Source organism: Alligator mississippiensis, chromosome 1 (assembly GCF_030867095.1).
Source record: "Alligator mississippiensis isolate rAllMis1 chromosome 1, rAllMis1, whole genome shotgun sequence".
Classification (NCBI taxonomy): Eukaryota; Metazoa; Chordata; order Crocodylia; family Alligatoridae; genus Alligator; species Alligator mississippiensis.
The window spans coordinates 180,378,705-180,402,846 of NC_081824.1; the positions used below are offsets into that span (position 1 = coordinate 180,378,705).

General features: G+C 44.7%; 1 protein-coding gene across 7 annotated transcripts in view; it reads left to right on the plus strand.

Annotated features, from left to right (window-relative positions):
* The window catches only part of ENAH (ENAH actin regulator), a 228,202-nt gene that overhangs the window by 131,566 nt on the left and 72,494 nt on the right, over positions 1–24,142 (plus strand). For all 7 annotated transcript variants that reach the window (XM_059717435.1, XM_019483119.2, XM_019483121.2 and 4 more), the window contains exon 3: positions 716–893. In XM_059717435.1, the coding sequence (XP_059573418.1) occupies positions 716–893 (178 nt within the window). The remainder of the gene's footprint in view (positions 1–715; positions 894–24,142) is intronic.

The window sequence follows — 24,142 nt, forward strand, 5'->3', positions numbered from 1 at the left end:
GCTACTTACAGAACATTTTAAGTTTAACATGGTTTAACATTCCAAAGATTTAGTATGGTCTAAGTGTCGCATGTAATGTCACCCTCTGGTTCCAGGAGCACTCTTAATTTTTGCTCACCTTCTGTGCCCAGTCTTTGCTTTGGAAATGATAAAGCATAGATCAAGAGTTTGTTGTACATAGTTTCATATATTTAAATGCAGAGATTCACGCTTTACGAATTATTTATGCTAAAATTGATTGAAGTGTCAACATTAAATATTTTTCTAAGCTTAATAATAGTAGTTTAACATTCTGTTGAGATAAAAGGGTAGAGTATGTAAGGTTTTTTTTTAGGCTGTCTAAAAACTGAAGAAGAAAATATTGAACTAGATTGCACTAAAATTTGTACTCTAACTTTGGAAACAGTAAAATTAAGTATTTTGTAGAAACTGATGCGTCACCAATTGGCTGCAAAAAAATTCCTTGATAGCATACTGGTACTTCTGGCTGTCAGTTTTCAGCACAGATCTAATGCAATGTTGGCACCAAGGTGTAAAAAGGAGCAGTTCTTTAAACTTGTAATGAGTAGCCAAGTGTTAAATTTAGCAATAACATAATGCAAGCAATTTAGTAAATGCAAATGACTGCAGGAAAGAAGCTGAAATTTGTGAGGAATGATAAAGTACGTATTTGAGACTTAAGTTGTACTTAAAAGTATTTACTTTATTTTCTTAGGTGGTAATAAATTGTGCCATTCCAAAAGGGCTGAAGTACAATCAGGCTACACAGACCTTCCACCAGTGGCGCGATGCTAGACAGGTGTATGGTCTTAACTTTGGCAGCAAAGAAGATGCCAATGTCTTCGCAAGTGCCATGATGCATGCCTTAGAAGTATTAAATTCACAGGAAGCTGGTAAGTCTTTTCTGCTGTTTGTTGAAATATAGAGATTAGAGATGCAAAAATTAAACTGAAATGTTGGACTAAGTCTTGAGATTTTTAATAAATGTATGCAGATGGACCGGGGGAGGGTAGAATTGGGTTTCTTTGTCTACTTGTAGAAATTTGAACTACTTCTTCACCCTTTCCTAGGGGAAGCATTAGAATAGCAGTTATCAACCTTTTCAGGGTCAGGGCACTCCATCACCTTTTTGAATGTAGCGGTATCCCTGGTTGAGAAGGACCGGTGCTGCCTCAGCTTACCTCAGTGCTTTGCAACCAGATTCTGCTGCCTCCCAGTAAGTGCCCTGTGCACCTGCTGTGCAATCAGCCTGGGAAGGGCTTTGGCTCATGCGCACAGTAGAGCTGCATTAGAGCTCTGATCAGCCTAAAGCAGGGAAGAGCTGCTTCGTGCTGTGTATTCCTTCCTGGTTTGGCTCCCTCCCCCGTTTCCTCCTGGAACATGGTGGGGGATGGCCTGTTTCAGCCTTATCAGAGCCCTAATGCAGGAGCAATGCACGTGGGGCAGCTTTACTGCCATGGCAGTAGCACCTGTGCTGGAGTACCCCTGAGGGGTCTTGGAGCCACAGTGCCCTGAACTACTACATTAGAACTTAAGCCTAAACTTAGGCTTGTCTTCTGAAACCTTAGTGTAGGAAATAGCATCTTCTAGGGTAATGTTTGCATGCTAGAACAGTGGGTCGGTCCTACTATGGAAACATGTCTGTATTGTAGAGATGTTTCATGGACGTATAATATAGTAAATTTCAAAGTGTTTGCTTAATTATCTGTTCTGTATAATATGCGCAGGTCACAAATAAATATAAATTGTGCAATAAGCTCCATGTATAGTAAAATGTAAGTCTTAGACTTTATTTCCAAACCATAAATTTGTTAACATATACATTTGTTAAAGGATATTCAGAATGTATTAGAACACTTAAAACTCCTAGCTTATCTTTGCCCTAATCTCAAATCAAGTTGTTTTAATTTTTTCACTAATGGTTTAGATCAGTGTTTTTCAACCCATGATGGATTGTGACCCGAAAGTAGGTTGTAAGAATATATGAAAGTGTTGCAAACAAACTTTAAAAATGGATTCTCCTTTAAAGGAGAGAAATGTGGGAAACTGTGGGTTTTCCCTTGCAGGCTGGCAGAGCTCCAGCTTGTGAGGGGCTGCTTGGGGAGCCCCTCTCTCCTCCCCACCCGTTTGCCCCACACACGAGGGAGCTGTGTGGCCAGGGGCAGTGGGGTGGGAGTGAGGGGCACTCAGTTGGGACTGGCCATCAATGTTTACAAACGGGTCCTGGTACAAAAAAGGTTGAGAACCACTGGTTTAGATGCCTGAATAGAAAATATACTGATATATTTGAAGATAAGAACTGGAAGAGGTTGAAAATGCTTTGGATGGTAGGATTAAAAATGAAAGGAGTTTTAATGAATTGAACTGGGCTATAGACAGCAAAGTGAAATTCAACAAAGATGAATCTTTGCTAGGAGGGGGACAAAATAAGGTGGAGGAGGAACCCAGATGCACAAATTTCAGCCCAAATATTTTTGTTTCTGAATGGATAAGGAAAATCTGTGCCAACATCTGTTTGAAATGTAACAGTTTTGGAATGCTTTTCTTCTTTGAGAAGTTCTTTATATATTTTTTTCATAAAATCATGATCAGCAGAAATGTTACCTATTGCCATCTGAAATCTGCTTTCTTGCTTACTCAGCCAGCAAAATACATTTTATTACTGCCAGGAGTATTGTAGAATATTTCAAGTATGCCTCACATGTTAATTAAATTGTTAGAAACTGATTATACTTTTTACCTACAGAAAGGGTAATGTCTCAAAGATTCAGATTACCTAGGGAACCAAAAATTTGTAAAAATGAAGAATAAGTCCAGCCTTCTAGTAGTTAACATTGTTATAAAGAACTGTTTTCTGTTATAAACTTTTACTGTTTTTTGTTTATATGTAGCTTCTTTTAAAAATGTTATTGGTTCCTACTTTTTGTTCTGTAACCTGTCTATATAATCTGCTTGGGACCAGTATGAATATAAAGGAATAGAAAGTCAAAATAAATACTCCAAGTTCAATCTGTACTCAGTATTTAACTATGCTTTAACTCTTAACGTGAATTCTCACTTAGCCCTGAATGCTGACAGCATATCATATGCTGCTAAGCACAATGGGACTCTTTTCTTAGTGGGACCTTAGGTGGTGCTAGAAATCATAATTAATATGATTATTATGAATGAAATGTGAATAGAGGCAGTGTAAACCTTACAGTAATTTTACAGATGTGCTACTGTATCTGATAGTATGCTAGTGTGGAGAAGTTGAACAGTGGTTTCTACTTCTTATAACAGTACAATGACTTTATTGTTATAAGTAGCAGAAACCACAGCTTAACTATTCAGATCTCAGGTGTAGTTTTTAGCAGAAAGCTAAAAACACTTGATATGTAGGATCTGATCCGAAGCCATTATTAAAATTACGAGGCTTTGGATCAGATATTGGGAGAATAACTCTGGAAATTTGTCATTTTAGTCTTAATAAAGCTACTTGTAAATCCAATATCAGATGGCAAGTTTAAGAATATCAGTATGTGGTGAAAATCGTTTAGCTTAAATAGTTCTTTCTTACATTTAGGTTCCATCTCTCTCCCCTATCCTCTCCCCACTCTCCATGTTGTGTGTCTGTCTGTCTCCCCCCCCCCCCCCCAATGTAGTTAGAGAGAGCAATAATATATACATTTAGTCATTGTCTTGCTGAGATGAGCAAGCCAAGCTCTTTTAGGCTGTGTGCAGGCATCACATTTTCCATTGGGAGAATTCACTGTTCTTCTGGTAGAAATGACAAGCATATAAACATTCACTCAATTTCTCCGCAGAAGAAACATGCCGGTTCTGAGGGAAGATCTTCCAGGTGTCAACAAGATCTCCCTTGTGAGAGACTTCTGTGCCGCCCGCCGCCTCCCCCCCCCCCTCGCAAGAGTAAATGGTTGCATCCTTCCCCCACTCTCCTACACCAGGAAGGGAGGGAAGAGAGTAGCAGCAACAGCTACCTCCTGACTCTTTTCCAAACCAGGCAGCCCCCCGTTTGGGGAAGTGACTGCAGGACTCTGTGGCCCTGACTACAAATATAGAAAATGGCTTTGAAAAGTCACTAAAAACTGTAACTGTTTTCCTCAATTTCTCAGCTACATATGATACAGTCTAGAGACAAGGACTCATCTTAAAGTTCTTGGGCATCACACCTTGTCTTAAAATTGCTTATTTACTAGACAACATGCTTAGCAATCAATGGTTCTAGATTGTTTCTGATAACATTAAGAGTAGACCACATAAATTGAACAGTGGACTCCAGCAGGGATCAGCCCTGGCACCTCTGCTGTTTAATCTTTACATTCATGACCTCCTGGACACTTCCTCAAGAAAATTCCTGTATGCTGATGATATCATTCTCTTTATGCAAAACTCTTGTTTCTCCAGAGCAGAAATAATACTTTCATCTGATCTAAATTCTTTAGATACCTACTTTAAGCAATGGCTTGTGTGTCCAGACCCTGGGAAAACGGAAGTGTCTATATTTCACATGATCAATAAACAAACTAATTATCAATCCATTATTGTTTTCAGAAATCAGCTTCTATAATAGTACTCCAAAATATTTAGGAATCATCATAGATAGAACAATGTCCTATAAAATCACTTAACTATGACAGCAGCTAAGTTAAAAACCTATAATAATTTGCTCCAGAAATCCGCTGGTCCTTCTTGGGAAGCCGATGCTGATGCACTGAGGAAAAACAGCCTTAGCACTGGTCTAATCTTTAGTAGAATACTGTGCCCGAGTCTGTTTAAACAGTTTCATAGTTAGTAGGATCGGAAGGGACCTGAGCAGATCGTCAAGTCTGACCCCCTGCCATGGCAGGAAAGAATGCTGGGGTCAGACGACCCTGGCAAGGTGCATCTAGCCTCCTCTTAAATACCCCCAGGGTAGGAGCGAGGACCATTTCCCTTGGAAGTTGGTTCCAGATCCTAGCCACCCTGACTGTGAAGTAGTGCCTCCTGATATCCAGCCTGAATCTGCTCTCTGTCAGCTTATGGCTGTTGTTTCTTGTTACTCCCGGTAGTGCTCGGGGGAACAGAGACTCTCCCATTGCCTGCTGGTCTCCCTTGGCCAGGTTATAGACGGCCACCAGATCCCCTCTCAACCTTCTCTTGTGGAGGATGAACAGGTTCAGATCCCGTAGCCTGTCCTCATAGGGCCTGCCCTGCTGTCCCCTGATCATGCAAGTGGCCCTCCTCTGGATCCTCTCAATGTTGTCCACATCCCTCCTGAAATGCGGTGCCCAGAACTGGATGCAGTACTCCAACTGGGGCCTGACCAAGGTCCCATATTCATCTTTGAGTCAATAATGACTCCAAGATCCTTTTCTGCCTCTGTGCTGGCGAGAGGAGAGTTCCCCAGCCTGTAGGTGTGCTGCTGGTTCTTCCTCCCCAGGTGCAGCACCTTGCACTTGTCGGTGTTGAAACCCATCCTTTTCTAATCTGCCTACCTCTGTAACCTGTCCAGGTCTGATTGCAGTCCATTCCTCCCTTCTAGCGTGCCCCACGTCTTAGTGTCATCTGCGAATTTGAACAAGGTGCTATTCACCACCTTGTCCAAGTCGCTGATGAAGATGTTGAACAGCGCAGGCCCGAGGACTGAGCCCTGTGGAACCCCACTGCCTACATCCTTCCAGGTCGAAAAAGACCCGTCCACCACCACTCTCTCTGGGTACGGCCCTCCAGCCAATTGGCGACCCTTCTGACCATGTAGGGAGCGACACCACAGTCGCCTAATTTTTTTAATGAGAATGGGGTGAGAGACAGTGTCAAAGGCCTTCCTAAAGTCCAGAAAGACTATGTCCACCACAGTGCCTGCATCCAAGGATTTAGTGACCTGATCATAGAAGGCCACCAGGTTGGTCTGACAGGACCTGCCTCTGATGAGCCCATGTTGGTTGCCCCTAAGCATACACTCCCCTGCTGGTCCCTTGTAGATGTGCTCCTGAATAATTTTCTCGAAGAGCTTCCCCAGGACCGAGGTAAGACTAATGGGCCTATAGTTTCCTGGGTCCTCCTTCCTCCCCTTTTTGAAAATAGGGACCACATTGGTCTTTTTCCAGTCTCTGTAATGCTGTGCCAGGGGACCCGCAATGACCTCTGCTAATTCTCTCAGCACTCTGGGGTGGAGATCGTCAGGACCTGCTTATTTGGACGTGTCCAGTCCCACCAGGAGGTCCCTAACTAGGTCCACTCCGACCCTGGGCCTGGCTGCGCCTCCCCTGGGACCGTCGGGGATCATGATGGGGATGACCTGGTCCCTGCTCAGAAAAATGGAGGCAAAGAAGTTGTTAAATAAGTTAGTTTTGACATCTGGTGCGACCACCAGACTTCCAAGCGTGTCCTGCAGAGGCCCTATGTTACCCGGAACCTTCTTTTTACCCCCTATGTATTTAAAAAAGGACTTCTTATTGTCCTTGATCTGGGTTGCTAGTCCCAGTTCCATTTTCACTTTACCCTTCCTAACAGCCCTGCTACAAACCCGAGCAGCAGCTGTATAGTCCTCTCTGGGGATGGCCCCTCCCTTCCATTGGGTGTATGCCTCCTTTTTAGCCTTGAGACGTTCCTGGATGCTTTTTGTTAGCCAAGGGGGCTTTTAAGCACTCTTGCTCCCTTTGACCCTTGTTGGGATTGCCACCCTTTGAGCTTGGAGGATCATTTCCTTAAGGAATGACCACTCTTCTTGAACTCCCAACTCCCCTCCGGGACCTCAGTCTCTCCCCGACTAATCTCCTTACCTCATTGAAATCCACCCTTCTGAAGTCCAGGATTATTGTCTTGCTGCAGGCCTTTGCCACCCTGCGCTGGATGGTGAATTCCAGTAGGCAATGATCACTGTTGCCCAGGTGATCAAGCACCTGCAGTCCCCTCACCAGGTTGTTGCCTGTGGCCAGGACCAGGTCTAACAAGGCATTTCCCCTGGTGGGACTGTGCATCTCCTGGGTTAGATGGAGGTCCTGTAACCTGGCTAGGAACCTATGTGAACAGTCAGACCTGGCTGACTGCTTTTCCCAGCAGATGTCAGGATAGTTTAGGTCCCCCATGATGACCACATCCTTTGACCTAACTGCCTTTGACCTATCTGTTCTCATACTAATAAGGTTGGCATACAACTCAACCAAGCGATGTAAATCATTACATGAACAAATCAATCTACTCCCTTTCAATGTCTCCCTATTCTTAGCAATATACATCCTTCCCCATTAAGAAGAAAAAATGCCTTAATTATGGACTAAAATAAAAAAATAACCCACAGCTGCCTATACACAAAGATCGTTTAAACCCACTAGATCCAAGATCAGAATCCTAAACATCCTGCTTGGAGAACAACAGTTCAACTTGAGCAAGATTCATTTAACACCCAGGATGCCTGGCCACAAGAGTGACTCAATTCACCCTCTAATGGAAATTATTATTACAAATCTTACCATTAGACCAACTGGCTCTGATCTCCGTAGACATCTTTGGTCCTCCCTAAACCAAATTGGGACGGGGACAGCACACAGCAGGTTTTGGTTACATTGATGGGGCTGGGCTAGTTCACTGAACTGTGACTGTAGTGCCCCTTTTCAGACTTGGAATCTCATCACCTCTGAATGTCCTCTTCATGCATTTAGTGGACCTCTGTTGGAATTGCACAATACTAACACCTGAGGCAATCAGCTGGCTAGAAAATTTGGACGTATAATTGGAAATGTTTCTCTTTGCTTTGTGATCACTGTATCATATCCTAAATAAAATAACTGCGGGTTTTGCCCTATTGCTCTCTCTCTCTCTTCTGCAAATCTGAGAGCCTCCAGTTTGAGGAAGAGGCCAGGGCCTATGCTGGCCCCCTCTGGCTTCCTAATGCCACCCTTGCTGCCCAGCTTGGCAGTGGGGGTGAGAATTGCAAACAAAGCCTAGGGATCAGAAATTGGTAGAGCTGCACTGCTACATCAGTCCGATATCAGATCAACACAGATATAAAGAAAATTGACTAGATCGGAAATCAGCCTGATGTTGCTGATAATTTGGCCAATAAATGCATGTGTGCGCAGCTGCAGCACAGCACGCAGGCAGCAAGAAGCATAGCCCAGCAGCAAGGAGAGCTGTGTTCAGCTGATAAGTCTGTTGTGGTGAAAGGGGAGGGAAAGGGCATGGGGGGGGCAGATCAATGACCCCTGCAGTGAGGGAGGGAATGGGGCTGGGGCTCAGGTAGGCGCTGCCTGGGTGGGGCAGGTGTGGGGCAGAGCCATGGCTCGTCTGGGGGGCGGGAGGGTGGCTCCTGCTGCTGCACACCACTCGTCCAGCAGCTCCTGCTGCTGCTCCCGATGGTTTTCTGGGAGGGCATGGGGGGGGGGGGGGAGATGTGCCCCAGAGCTGTGCCGGGTGGCCAGGGGCTGCGCTGTGCTTGGGGCAGGTGGCAGCGGCACTGGGAGGGGGCTATGGCAAAACTTGGGGTGGCTATAGGCCCCCACCCATCACCTCCTTCGCAGCGCTGCTGCAACCCGCCCTGAATGCAGAGCTGCAGCCTGCCCAGCACAGATCCAGGGACACATGGCGCCCCCCCCCCCCCCCCCATGTCCTCCCAGACGAGAGGCGGGAGCCATGTCTCCCCACCATGTGCCCTGGACGAGCTGTGCGCCTGTTCCACCCCAGCTGGGCAGCGCCTACCTCAGCCCCAGCCCCACTCTCTCCCTCACTGGGGAGGGGGGGGTGTTGATCTGCCCCCCACAATGCCCTTTCCGTCCCCTATCCCCTTTCATCACAACAGACTTACCAGCTGCACACCACTGTATCAGAAATTGAATCAGTATTGGCCGATACTTAAAAATCCTCCTTAAAAATTGGTAGTGGCCCCCCAAATCTCTATCAGTGCACCCTTAGAAATTGGGCTTGAGAAAGATGTCCCAAAGCCTGGTTCTTGGCCCCCAGACTTTAAATGCCACTCGCCACCTAGCAGTAGGGGTGTGGCCAGTCCCGGTAATAGCCCTAAGTGAACTGGCCAGGGAGGGGGTTTAACTCCTTCTTCCCTGTCCCATTGACATGGACCCAGGCCGGGGTCTGTCTGGTGCTCCCCCCTCGCCGCTGTAGCCACAGGGACAGGGGTGCGGTCAGACGCCAACTGGCATGGCCCCTGAAGCAGAAGGAGCAGGGAGGGGGTTTATCCCCACCTCCACCCCCTCTACTCCTGAGGGACTGTAGCTGGGGTCTGCCTGCCCTGCCCACCGTCACTGCTGATCACTTCCTGTGTGGGGCAAGCCACAGAATAAACTCCTTGTCTGCCCCTTTCACCCGATGCTGGAGGGAGGGGGGAAATAACCCTCTTCCTTGCCCTCTTGCCTAAGGGTGCCATGCCAGCCAGCGAGGCTGCGCCCACATCCTTCCTGCTGCAGTAGTGATGGAGGAGTGTAAGACATACCCCAGCCATGTTAAACCCCCTCCCTGGCCAGTTCATTTGAGGCTACTGCCAGGGCTGGCCATGCCCCCGCTGCTGGAGCAATGAGTGGAGAAATGTGTGGCAGGAGCTTCTATGCCCTGCCTGTTAGACCCTGACTGGAGTTTGTGCTGGTGGGCCAGGGGAGGGAGGGGAAATAAATCTCTTCCCTGCCCCCTTCACCTTGGGGATGGCATCTGGCCACACCCCTGTCTGCCCCTGCTCCAGCTAGGGGGTATGGGGCCTAGAGGGGTGTGGCCAGCCTTGCTGTACTGGTGCAGAGATCACAGCCCCACCCATGGCTGAAGAGCATGCCAGGATGCTGGGGGACTCTGATTTAAGTTAAATCAGGAAGCAGTCTGGGACACAAGTTGCATAAACCGGTTTGAGCTGAATCAGTTAAGTCTGATACTACATTCAACCAGGTTTATCTCAAACCTGTTTCAGCCATTTTGAAACTGGTTTATGTGCACTGAACTTCTGTTCTGTTACAGGCTTAAACCAGTTTCTGGTCACTTAAACTGGTTTATGTATAACATCTGTCCCTAGCCCAATTGACTAAACATCCTAAATATTCCTAGTGCCTAATAGTTCTCTTGTGATCAACTAATACACACAAGTCTTTCTCCTCTGCCATTTTCAACTGCCAAACCCCCAATTTGTAGTGGAAACTTGTATTGGTCTATAGATAACATGACCTTGAACTTCATACTATTAAATTTAATCCCATTTCTATTACTCCAGTCTTCAAGTTCATCCAGGTTTTCCTGCATGGTATGCTGAGTTTTCTCTGTATCAATGATTCTCCCAACATTGTGTCATCAATAGATTACATGTCATCACTGCTAATCTAGTGCCAAGGTCATTAATGAAAATACTTAATGAGATCAGTCCCAGACTAAATTTTAAATAATTCCATGATTTTCCTGGCAGCACAACCTGTTGTTATCTGTCCTTTAGCCAGTTCCTCATCTGCTTCTAAGTTTTTGTACTAATTTCCATGTTTTCCATATTAATGTTTTGTGTGCTGTATGAAATGCTTTATCAAAATCCACAGAGTATATTTAATTTCCCTTGTTTAAAAAACACATATGGTAAACTTGAATTCTTTATTGGGCATAATCTACCTGGGTAAGTCTCATCCCTTCCCTTTTTCTCCATTTACTGCATTGACTTAAATTTTGAAGGAAAAATTATTCTAAAGCCTTGTACACTACTGAGATCAGACTAAAACAGTGGTCATCGACCAATTGATCCTGATCAACTGATCTATCGGGGAGCCCCTGACAGTTGATCTCAGTCTGACAGGGCTAGCCCCCCCAGACTGAGATCGACTGTCAGAGGCACCACGATTGGGAGTGGTGGGGTGCACATGGGGAGCTGCCGGGATGTAGGAGTGTCAGGATACACATGGCTGGGCTGAGCTGTGCCCCCTGCTGACAGGGCCGGGCTGGGTTAGGGGAATGAGTCCCTCCCTTCCCCCCAACCGGGTGAGTGGGGCAAGTGCAGAGTGAGGCGGCTGCTGCTGTGGGCTGGACTTTGCGCCCCAAGCCCTGCTGCAGCTTGGGGCAGGCAGTGGCAGTGCTTGGAGCGGGTCCACGGGTGGGGGGGGCATGCGGCCACGGGTGGGGGGGGCATGCAGCCACCCCAAAATTTGCTGTAGCCCCCCCCAACCCCCCCATCCCAGTGCCACCACCCCTGAATGCAGTGCAGCTGGGAACACCCTGATGCAGCCTCCCCCCGAGGGCATGGGGGCCATGTGCCTGGGATCTGCATGGGGTGGGATGGCTGTCGCTGAAGGCTGGGGCTGGGAGGCTGTGCTGCACTCTGGCTGAGGCTAGGTAGGGGGGGCTACTACTCTCTTTCACCCCCCCCCCCCCCGAAGCCCTGCTCTTAGCACTGGCACTGCAAGCCAGGCTGTTCCTGGCTGCCTGGCCCCAGCCCACAGCTGTAGTCTGCCCCACCCCGCATGCAGATCTGGGGGCATGTGCCCCCCCCCGGGTGTGTACACATGTCCCAGATGAGCCCTGAGCAACTCTGTCCTGCCCCGACCTGGCTGCAGGACCTGCCCCTGCTCCAGCCCAACTTTCCGTCACTGCAGTTGGGGGGGCGCAGATTGAGGCCCCAGCAGTAAGAGAGGGAGTGGGGCTAGGGTTGGGGCCTTGATTTGCCCCCCCCCCCCAAACGGCCCTTTCCCCTCCCCCTGCCTCTTCCCCCACAGACTGGGGGGATGTGCCTCCAAATATTTTTTTTTTTCTCCCTCTGCCTTAATCTGCACCCTCCCTTCCCTCACCACAACTTTACTTGCTGGGCAGGGGGTAGGTCTTGGTTTGCTTTTAAATTCCAAAAGTGAACTCCTACTGAAAAAGGTTGGAGACCACTGGACTAAAGGAATTGCAGTTATCCTGGTTGCTTCTCTGCCTTAAATATAAGGTGCTGTGTTTGCTGTTCTTCAGCTGTTTAGTACTATATATGCTTTCATAGATTGATTAAAACTGCTTGATACCAGACTTGTGATTTGCACATGTCAGTTATTTTAGTATTCTGGGACAGGGATTATATGTTCTCCTAATTTGAGCTCATTTGCTTTTTGAATGTTATTTCTATCTCAGATGTAGTAATTTCCATTTCTGTGCATTCATTCCTAGTAGTTTATATGCTTTTGTCCCCATGTTCTAATCCTGAGTATCGCTTCTATGAAAGAATGAGACCAAGTATTTGCCTAGTTTGGGGGTATACTTTGATTATTTTTTCAAAATTGACCCCATTTTCATTTTATGCAACCCCATTTTTTTTTAATTTGTATAGCCAGAGAGTCTTTATTTCTTTTAATTTCCTGTGCAATGTCTAATGCTTCTCTTCACTTTGTCCTTCGGGCTTTTTTTTCCCCCCGATAAGGTGGTGGTTAGTTTTTTAAAATTATTGTTAGTCCTTGTAGGCTTCCTATTTACTCCAAATATCCCAAGTAACTGACCTATCCAGTTAGGTCTAAAATCCTTCCCTATAAGGTTTCACACTCACCTTGCTATAAAAGTTCCAGATATTATTATTATTATGTTTAACTCTCTCCACATTCATGATGCAACTCAGCTGTGTAAAAGCAAGTACCTAAAATGCTTCATGCAAAGCACTTGAGATGTGAGGAATGGGAATATAGGAAAATGGTTAAATGAGTATACTTCTGATATGTCCCTAGAACTCTTACATTATTGGTTTCTTGGGCCTAGTGCCTGGGGTCGGCTAATAGATTATTTGGTGTATTTTTGTTAACAGAAATTAGAAGCAATTACCTCTACAAATGTCAGTGTTCCGTGTTAGCAGAAAAAACTTTACTTGCAGTTAAGTTTGATAGTACCTTTGTGCAATGATGGTGCATTTAATTAACATTCACTGTGTAGCTATGTATCTTCATACTTGCATGTATGTTGTGGGTTTTTTGGATTACATGTATATACGTTGTAGGACGTCTCTATTTCAATCTTTTCATCAATTTTGGCTAGTCTGGTTTGCAGTTCATCCTGTAAGCTGAATGAGGTAGGAATCATAAGGGACTTAAATCCTAGTCATGTGTTTCCTTTTCTAATGGCATTTCCTTTTTGTGTTTGGTTTCATGACTTGAATTATTTTTACATTTTTCTGTATGTTTCAGATTTTTAATGAAACAGATATTGTATTCACAGTTGTATAAGACATGTTTCACTTCCTTATCATCCAACAAAGCTTCAACTGCAGGTCTTTAGCTCTGCAAGACATACTGTTACCATTTAAACTGAAGGATTACCTGCAATAGTTGACACCAGGAACATGTGGTTAACCTCTGTGAAAGAGGATATGTAATACAGTGAAATAATTGTATGTTCACGAGATTCTTCATGTGTAACAAAGCATTGATAAATACTTGGATCTTTCAGATTTTCTGATGGACGGTGAGACTAGGTGGCTGAGGCTTAGAGTGGCCATATTAGGGATGTAGGCTCTCTTTCTAGTTTGTATACCTTTAATGCAATAAGAAATCTTAATCATTAATAAGGGTACAGAATTGACACTATCAGTCGACATGAGACGTGGACACTTGATTTCTGGTTCCCAATCCAGTGTATATTTCCCGATGTTGAAGTGTACTTTGAGGCAGTCTAAACTCCTATGTCTCTGTGCCAAACAGAGCACTAGTACATTGCACACAGAAGCAGGCTGGGTTTTGTAGTAAAGCAAGAACTGTATCAAAGAAAACCTAGATAAATATTTATAGATTATCAAAACGCCAACAAAAGGCACCTCTAATCCCATGACTAATCTCTTACCAGATTTTAAGTTCCTGCTCTTGATCATGGAGGTGTTTGAATCTGGGGGAAAACGTAATAGTGCATTAGGCAATCTAGGAGGAGTTCTTGTTGTATAATTATTAGTATCTAATCCCTCTTCCAGCAAACTGAGGTGATGTATTGGTATAATAGCAAAAACCTCATTTGGGATTGTGGTCTTCATTGTGCCAAGCAATTGTATTTCCTAGATTTAGGTTTGCCTTCATTTTAGATGTCTCCTAGGAACCTTCAGCAATCTCCTCTACACTTTTTTTTCAGACAATTTGTGCTAATGCTCATCCTAACATACACAACTCCACACACACAAAATGACAACTCCAGTGGCCACAGACTTTCATTCTGGGATGAATTAGGACATCCTGAATTTAATGATTAGGAACATTTCATCTGTGCTTTTTATTAAGTGTTTAAAAATGACCATTGTTATAATAAGGGACAGTAGTCCTATGCTAGCTAGGCATTCTCTGCCCCTATGTCCTTCCTGAACCATTGTGGCTCTGGGAAACCTAATTTGAAAGCATGGAAGTAATTTGTCAAAAGCATAGTTTTCAGTTTGGTAGGTGGTTCAGGACTTAACTTTTGAAACAAATCATATGTGGTCATAGGCATCTATTTCAGGTTTCTGTACGGTTCCACATCACCAAGCTATTGAGGGTCTAGTGTAACATGCATTCAGCATAATGCAAGACCCAGTTTAGAATAAGACAGGATCATTCTTGTCAGTACGACTTTTTTGTTTGTCTGAATTATCACTAAACAATTTACTGCTTATGTGAAACTAACCAACTTTAATCCTTTAATCATGGTCCCCTTAACAGAACTGAACTGCAAAAAAAAGACTCTGGCAGGAGGGAGTAAGCCCAAAGAGTCCACCATGCCAATATACAACTTTAGGAAGGGAAATCACGCAAAAATGAGTAAATTAGAAATTTAAAGGAGCAATCAAAACTGTAAAAAGCCTGCAGGAATCTTGGAAACTGTTTAAAAATACCATATTAGAGGTTCAGGAAAAGTGTATACCACAAATTAGAAAGGGTACCCGGTGGATCAGTAAAACCCCATTCAAGGCAAAAAAAAGAGCATACAGTATTTGAAAAAATGAAAGATGTGCCCAAATGAGGGAAACCGGAAAGCTCCTAAACTGTGTCAGGTCAAGTGTTAAAGCAAATTAAGGCAGGCCAAACAATTAGTTAAGCAGCATCTAGGAAAAGATGCTAAAGTAAATAATAAAAACTTTAAACAACACATCAGAAGCAGGAAGCCAGCTAGAGAATCAATGGGGCCATTAGATAACCAAGGTGTAAGGTGCACTCAGGGAAGATAGGGTCATAGCAGAGAAGGTAAACAAATTATTTGCATCAGTCTATACCACGGAAGATACTAAGGAAATTCCCACGCTAAATCAATCCTTTCTAGTAGATGGGTTTGAAGAGTTGGACCACATTGAAGTGACAGCAGTGGAAGTTTTAAAACAAATTGATAAACCAAACTAAATTAAATAGTAACAAGTATCTAGGACTGGATGGAATTTATAGAGAACTGCGAAGGAACTCCAAAGGTGAAATGGCAGGACTTTGGTAATAGCATGTTGTTGTTGTCAGCAATCCCTCATTGATTTGAGGATAATCTCTACCACAGCCTATTGATGGGTTGCAGCGCTATTTGAGTTGTCAGCTGCCAGCTCCTCCAGGTCATGACATGGGCATCTGTTTTCCTGAGCTATGCCTTTGATGTGTGCTTGTTGTGTTTCCTCTGGCCACAGGGGAATCCTAGACCATTACTAAGCTGGGTGTAGAGCACTTGTTTTGGGAGTCGGGTATTTGCACACAATGTCCAGCCCAGTGAAGTTGGTGCTTGAAGAGCACTGACTCAATGCTGGTAACATTGGCTTCAGCAAGGATGTTGGTGTTTGTGTGGCAATTTTCCCATTTGATACGGAGGATTTTCCAAAGGCATTGCTGGCGATACCTCTCCAGGATCTCGAGATGACAATGGTAGGTCTCCCCTGTTTCACATCCATAAAGGAGAGTGGGGATGATGACTGCATTGTAGACTTGGATCTTGGTATCTCTTTGAAGACCATGATAAATAAAGACGCACCAAAACAATTTCCCAAAGGAGGGACTTGCACGCTGGGTCCTGTGCTGGACCTAATATTTCCTTTCAGAGAGGGGGCTACAGAGGTAGGGGAAGTACTTGACTACCTGCATGGTTTTTTCCTGATGGTAATTGTGCGTGGTGGGGGAATTCGTGGCTTGGGGCAAGCTGATAGAGCACTTACATTTTCTTAGTAGGCTTCTCTGAAAAGATCCAGCATAGTCTGGAGTTCGTTCTCAGCATGTGCAAGGATGGTACAGTTGCTAGCATATTGAAGGGTCAAGGGTGGTTGCTTTGATCTGTAGCATTCTGTTCTTCATATACATCTCCTGCTTTTGTCTACAGAAAATTGTTATTTTAGCTATTTAGATGTATACAAAATTAAAGACAGTGTTTATCTATTTGTTCCAGGGACTCCTGCCATAACTTTGAAGATATAAACAAAACAATAAAATATTATTAATACACAATGGTACAAACCCATTACCAAAACCAGAAAATTCAACTCATTCTATCTTTATGTTGCTATTTCTAATCATTCCCTCAAATAGGTGGAAGTAGGGGAGATGGACTTTGCAGAATGTCCTATACATTGTCATACTGAGACTAGGTGAACAATGATAGGAATGAATTCTAAAACCATACAGCCCTCCTAAAGATTCATTCTTGTATATACTATTAGACCTTCTGTTTAAACATGTGTTGCTGTCAACTGTGATGGTATGTATGGTACATGGGGAAGCTTTTCTTGAGGTTCAAGAAAGGTGTCCACAAAGCATCCATGGGAATATCTGGGCTTCCACAAAGAAATGGCAGGGCTGTTTCAATGAGAAGGATAGGGAAATTCAAGCACTCATTGTAACAGAAAAACCAAAGTCTTCAAAGCTTGGCAGAATGATATCAAACAGAAGCAAAACGTTTATTGACGCATTAAAGCCAGGACCCAGAAGAAAAGTCAGGAGTGAAAGGACAAGTGGTGGGAGGACAAAGCAAAAGAGATCAAAAAGGTTGCTGATAGCCACAAGATACGTAGTTTCTTAAGCGTAACCAAAGCTATCAATGGGCCATACATACAAGGAGCTGTTCCTCTAAGCTGACAGATGGAATAACCTTCCTTAAAGACAGCTCCACTATCAATGTACTGTGGAAGGAGCACTTTCAAGAGCTTCTGAATAGAGATTCTTATGTCAAAGACAGTACTATCAAAGCCATTCCACAGCACACCATTAAGGACTGTCCTTCAGATTAACCAGTTTATCAGGAGGTAGGGAAAGCAATTAAACAGATGAAGAACAATGAAGTGTGTAGTCCTGATGGAATACCAGGTGACATTTTATAAGCAAGGTCAAAAAAAGCTTTCTTATCAACTGTCCATTGTTTTTATATGAAAAGCAGGGGATACAAACGGATTCTCAGTGATTTGAGAGGAACCAGACTTGTTACCATATTCAAGAAAGGAGATGTATCTGATTGCAGCAGTTATTGTGGTATTGTACTTCAGTTCTTAGCTAGGAACATCCTTACTAGGGATGTGAAAGGCTAAATGATTAAATGTTTATCAGGTGAGTGCAGTGATAACTGGTTAGCTCACTGGTTATTGCTTAGCTTGGCAGGCACAGTCTGGAAGGGAAGCGGGGGGAGGGGAAGCCGGACAATGCTTCAGCAGGAACCAGAAGGTGGCAGGACAGGCAGTTGGGAGGGAGGAGCAAGGAAGGGGTTGTGGAGGGACGAGGGGGATGAGTACCTATAGCCTAAGAGGAAAACTGCAGGCAGCCTGATGACTCATCAAGTAGGCAATTAGCTGGTTGTTTACAGTTGCTTCCTTCTTTCCAGCCTTCTAGGTGGGCTGTGTTTGGCTGGGCTTGCCATTGCAGCCTCCCCGCTTTCCTTGTCAAAGGGCCCCATACCCCAGGAGCAGCTCCTAGCAGCTGCTGTATTATTGGTTAATAGTTTAACCCAGGGGTTTTCAACTGGGGGTATGTGTACCCCTGGGGGTACTTGGGATGGCCTCAATGGGTGCTTGTCAGCAGGTGCTGCCATGCTGCCGAAACTTTGACCAACTGCCAGGGGTACGTTGACCCAAAAAGATTGAAAACCCCTGTTTTAATTTATATAATTTGAGGAGGTAAAACATACTTCTTTAAAAACGATATCTACGTCCCTAATCTTCCCTTGCATTCTCAATAGACTCACTTTTATCTCTGAGGAGTTTCTGAGTCCCAATGTGGTTTCAGGCCACTCCGATGTATACAAAATTAAAAGTATGATAAATATATGACCTTTGTTGCTAGACAGCTGCAGAAGTTCAACAAGGAACACCAAGATCTTCGCATGGCTTTTATTGACCCAAAGGCCTTTGATTCAATCAACAGAGGCCCTATGGAAGATACCAACAAGTTTTGGATGCCCACCAAAATATGTTAATTTCATAGACTTCTTCATGATGATATGACAGCAACTGTTCTAAGCAGTGGCTCAATAATAGATCCCTTTGCCATTAGAACTGGAGTCAAGCAAGGATGCATGATTGAACCAACACTTTTTTTCATCTATATTGCAGCTATTCTGCATCTCATTGTCTTTAGACTTCCATCTGGGGTCACCATCTAGTACTTCATGGCTGGGAATTTCTTTAACATTAAACAGTTACAGTCCAAATCCAAGACAACCAGCCCTGCCGTTGCTGATCTTCAGTGTGCTGACTATTGTGTCCTCTGTGCCTACTCAATTGAAGAACTCCAGGTCACTCTTGATAATTTTAGTGAAGTGTATGAAATGCTTAAACTTACTGTCAACTTCACAAAAACCAACATACTTTACCAACCCACCCCAAACTAACCAGCTATTCCCCCACATATTGCAGTTGGAGGAGGGCAATCCTTGAAGAATATTGAATGTTTCCTTTACGTGACTAGCCACATTTCCCAAAAAGTAAATGTCTCTAGTGGGTTATGGAATAGAGAAAATCCCACACAACTTACTGATTCATTTAATGCACTGGCTGGGGAAATTTTTAGCTACTTACACGATTTCACAATGATTGCACACTTAATTCATACAACACAATTTTATTTTAAATTCTTTGCTACGCATATGGCACTGCTTAGCTTTAAGAAATACCACAAACATTAAGAACACAGTAACTATATACATTAGAAACAATGCTCCAAATGCACTTTCTTAAAACAATTACAACTAAAAGTTAAATTTGAATCAATACTGTTATTTTCATGATATACTTACAATCCTAAAATTCCGAGAAGCCAAACGCCTAGATATGCTTTCATTCCTCAGTAGTATAATTTAATGAGTTGGCCTCAGTAGTATGGTTCAGTGGGCTGGCCTCAATACTGATAGGACTAAGTCCCCTTCCTTCAGTCCCTTTCGGGTGCTCCGCAGCTTCAGTGTGAACTAAGAGATTCGTGTTCATGGAGAGGGTGGTTCAGGTGATCAGTCTGATCCGGCCTACACTTGCGATTCTTCCTTTGTTGTTCTGCAAGTGAGGTTACCTCCAAATTGGGACAGCAGGTTACAGTTTTTATTGAGCGAGTTGCTGTCTTGGGCCCCTCCTAACCAAACCTGTCACTACTCCCAAATTTGGGCTCGGACCTTTCTTAACAGATTTCTGCTGGGTTCAGTTTCTTTGGGGAATTTCCACACCACTGCAGTGACCTTTTACAACCTCTTTTCAAAGGCTCCTAGGGTTTGATTTCTCGGAATGTGGGATGTTTGCTTAAGGGTCATTTTAGGTTAACCTTGTTAAAGGCCTCTAAAGATAAAATTCAAGAGTTAAGACTTTGAGCAAAGCCCGGACCTTCCGCACGTAGGCCAAAACAACGGCCTAGATAAGAAGAAGAATCTTGTCTTTTTCTAAACTGGCTAATGGGCAACTGTTACAAACATTCAGACTGTTACATTCAATATGACAATAAACATGGATGACATTCAACACCAGATAAGATCTGCCACTGTTGCTTTTGGATCTCTCCAAAATTGTCTTCAGTGATCATGACATCAGGAACCAGACCAAACTTCTTGTCTACCAGGCTTTTGACATCCCTGCCCTGTTGTATGGGTGTGAAACTTGGACAACATATCAGAAACACATGAAATTTTTGGAATGCTACCACCAGTGATATCTTCAGAAAATCCTCCAACTCGATTAGAAAGACACAAGAATAAATGCTAATTTTCTGGTTCGAGCAAGTAACAACAGCATTAAAGCCACATTTTATGACACCAGCTTCATTAGGTAGGACATGTCATAAGAATGAATGACAACTGGTTCCCAAAACAGGGTCCTATATTTCCAGCTCACCAAAGGTCACTGCTTTAGAGGTAAGCAAAAGAAGAGGTTCAAGGATTCCTTGAAGGCCCTCTGAATAACTGTGGTATTAAGATCAACGTCTGGGAGACTCAAGTACTGAATTGCCCATAATGGCACAGTGATGTACAACAAAGCATTGATTAATTTAAATAAACTTACCTCGCTGTGGAGGTGGAGAGAGGAGAGAGAGACAAAGGGAAAAAAGCTGTGACCTGACATTTCTAGGATCTACTCTTGCCTCCTGGAAGTATTTGGCATCTCTGTAGTTGATTTCAGATTGGACTTCTCCATAATCTACAGACTCACCAGTGACTTCCCTGTTTACTTGGAAGACTGTCATCCCCATATAAGAAGACTGCGGCCATGGTTGTCTGTCTATAATACTTTATTCATGTTCTGATTGACTGTCTCGGCAGCCAGTCCAAAGTGCTGTAGATGGACAGGACAGACAGCGGAGCACCTCCATCACAGTGAGGACTGAGCCTCCTCCTCCCCCCCCCCCCCCCCCCCCGGTGCTCCTTGGAGGCAGAGGGGGATGGTGAGGACTGGAGCCTCACCATAACAGAGGGGGCAGAGCCCCCCCAGATCTGCTCCTTGGAGCCAGGGGCCAGAGCACCCTCCCCTCACCCCCACAACAAGAGCTGGCAGGGAGGGGAGGGGGTGGTTACTGGTAGCCATGGCTGCCACCCTGTGCCTGTGGCCGCTGCTGAGCCCGGGCCCACTGCCACCAGGCCTGTACCTGCCGCTGATGCCGGGCCCGCAACCACCACCGGGCCTGTGCCAACTGCCGGGCCTGCAGGTGTGGGTCAGTGGTGGCACGGGTGTGGCAGCAGCTGTGGGGGGAGCAGGTGCAGACCCAAAGCTGCAGGGGGTGGGGTAGGGGAACAGGACCAGGTCCAAAGCAGCAAGCAGGGGGTGCAGATATGGGCTCGGCTCTGGAGCAGGGGGGTGTGGGGAAATGGCTGAAGTGGCTGGGGTGGGGGGGGCAGACCTGGCTCCAACGCTGAAGCAGAGCCCCCGCAGCAAGGGACCGGGGGGGGGGGGCAGGCAATGGGGTCAGGCCCACGGCAGAGGTGGCGGGGGTGGAGGATGGGAAGTGGCCCCAGCCCCAAACCGAAACTGCCTGGGTGGAAGGGGTCGGGCCTGAAGGGGGCTGGGCTGGACTAGCACAGGGAGTGGGGGAATGGGGGCGCAGGGCCAAATGCTGGGCTCTGTCCCTGCTATCCGTCTCCGCTGTCATTTTTGATGGGCAGTTTGTGTATACATATAACAAGGCAATATATGTACCAGTAAGAGTGCTACATTCTTCCCCAACTTCAGTTTCCAAATATTTTTTTTAGGATGCATCTCCATGCAAAAGTCATTGAAGTAGTCTATATTCTTAAAGTGCCAAGGGTCTGGGTAACAATTACTGGGTCTGCATTCCACCTTTCATGTTGTGTGCAAAAAAGAAAGCTGAGCTCTCCATTACTGCTATCTGATTTTTCCAGTAGCAGCTGAGACTTTAACCATATTGTTAGGCTGCCAACCTGACCCAACTATTGTGGACACCATAAGTTAAAGGAACAGATAGTATTCCTGCATTCTTTTGCTACTTCCTGCTGCCAACCAATATTACCTCAGGGTATAGACAGACATAACAGTTGTATCCCTGTTAAAGGATACAAGAACAAGCTAAAACCACTCCAACTTCAGCTGTGACTCATCTGGGGAAGTTCAGCTCACTTGTGTTGCTACAGGATTATGCAGGCATATGTTACAGTGTAACACTTGCTCTTAGCTTCTGAACTTTTAAAAGCTCCCCTTTTAAAGCACTTGAAATGTATGTTTTGTTTGTTCATACCCTCTGTTTTGTTAGGATTAACCTCAATACTCTATTTTTCATCTATTTTCTAGTCTCACCTAGTCACATGCCTGCTCCGGTGTGTTCTAATTGGAACATGTTGGACCAGACTCTATGAAACAGAGTCTGCTTAATCAAGCAGGCTTGATTAATTGAGTATGCAGGAGCATTCTATTTAGAACACTCCAGCAGCCTTGGTATCTTGTGCATTTCTCATCCCCATGCTTAAAAGTTCATAAATCAAGCTTTAGTTAAAGCAAACCCACCACCATTTTGAAGTGTGGGGATGTGTGTGCCCTTGGATCTGTGCGACATGGGACAGGCTGCAGCTACGAGGTGGAGCTGGTGGTGAACGGGGCTTTTCTTGCTGGGGGCTGGGCTTGGCGCAGGCTCTGGTGGCACTGGGAGAAGGCTGCAGCCACCCCATATTTTGCCACAGCTGTGCTCCCAGCCCCGTGCTGCTGCCTTGTGCAGCCCCAGCTTTTCCCAGCGCTTGGGTGGAGGTGGGGCGTTGAGCTGGAGTTGCAGCAGGCAGTGTGGGGCTGGGAGCGCAGCTGCGGTGAAATTTAGGGTGGCTGCAGCCTCCTCCCAATGCTGCTAGAGCCCATTCTGAGCCCAGCCCCTGACAAGAACAGCCCCACGGAGTGCCGGATCCAGCTCCACCCTGCAACTGCAGCCCACCCTGTGTCACACCCCCCGCCCTCTTGGGGTGCAAGCAGTGGCAGAAGCTGCCCCCACCCCATGAGCTGTGGCTTTGTCCCATGCACCCACCCGCACCCCGGTTGGGCAGCGCCTGCACCTGCCCCATCCCTCACTGGGGGGGACATTAACCTGTGGCCCCCCCCAACGACCCTTCCCTCTCCCCTCTTCTGACGTAACAGCTGGAGGCAGGTCTTCACGCTGCCAGCTGTGGTCTGTGCTGTGCTGCAGCTGCATGCAGCATAGGCATTTATCAGCTAAATTATCGGCCCCATCGGGCTGATATCAGATACAGCCATTTCTTCATATTGGTACCGATCCGATATGAGACCAATGTATTGGTGCACCTCTAATCAGAAGGTTATCTGTCCCATAAATTGTTATCCATTTTTATTGACAGATTTCAATGAGCTCTTAAGAACCTGATATTTAAGGAGTTTTCTTAACTTTTTCAATAGTATTAATCAAAAGTAGAAAATAACACGGGTTAGTAGTTGGCCAGATGGTTGATATCCAGTAATGAGTTCTATAGTTTTGGCTATACCAATGCTTTTTTTTAAGGTAGGCAGGTGCTAATAGAGTTCTGTGGTCATAGAAATGTGGCCATTTGAGAGGGTTTTTTTGTTAATTTATTTTTGAAAACTTTATTAATTTTGCCAGAGTTAAATCATTTAGTTTATGGCAAATGTTTAGTCATACTAATGACATTTTAAATACTTCTGTATGTGGTCCAACCCTTAGTCTTGATGACCACCAGACACTTTAAGTAATGTCAAAATGAGTTTATTTGTAAAACTGAGATATTTGTACCTGTTTATGTACTATAGAAGGTTAAAAAAGCACACTTAACAACATTTTAAAATAAAACGTAATATACTGGCTTAATTATAGTATATGATGAAATAAAGCACTATTGAGCATGAGGTGTTCTATGGATGAGTGTGTACCTTCTTGAGAGAGAAGGATTTTACATCAAAAGAAAAAGTACAGTTCAAAGGATATTATTGATTTCTTTTGCAGATGGCTTCGATGCTTTCCATAGTTGAAGGGTTCTTGCTGTTCACATTGCAGGGTTTTTTTTATTTCTTCAGTCAGTCTTTTCTTTGCATTATGTGCCAAGCTTTGTGGAAGAAATATTGCATTTCATCTTGTTTTCAGAGGTCTTGATCATTACAAATTGGTCATATTCCAGGTTTAAGAAAGTATTAAAGGGCTTTAAAATGTTTTATGATAATTATTAATACAGAGATCAGAGTGTTTTATATAGAAATATTACAAATTTCATTCTCAATCCATGTAATCTGCATAAATTTACCAAGTAACAGATGGAAATGGGCTAAAAAATTCCTTGGGTCCTACTAGCTGTCAATCTTCATTGATGTACACACGTTGGTTTCAGGTTATTCCAAGTA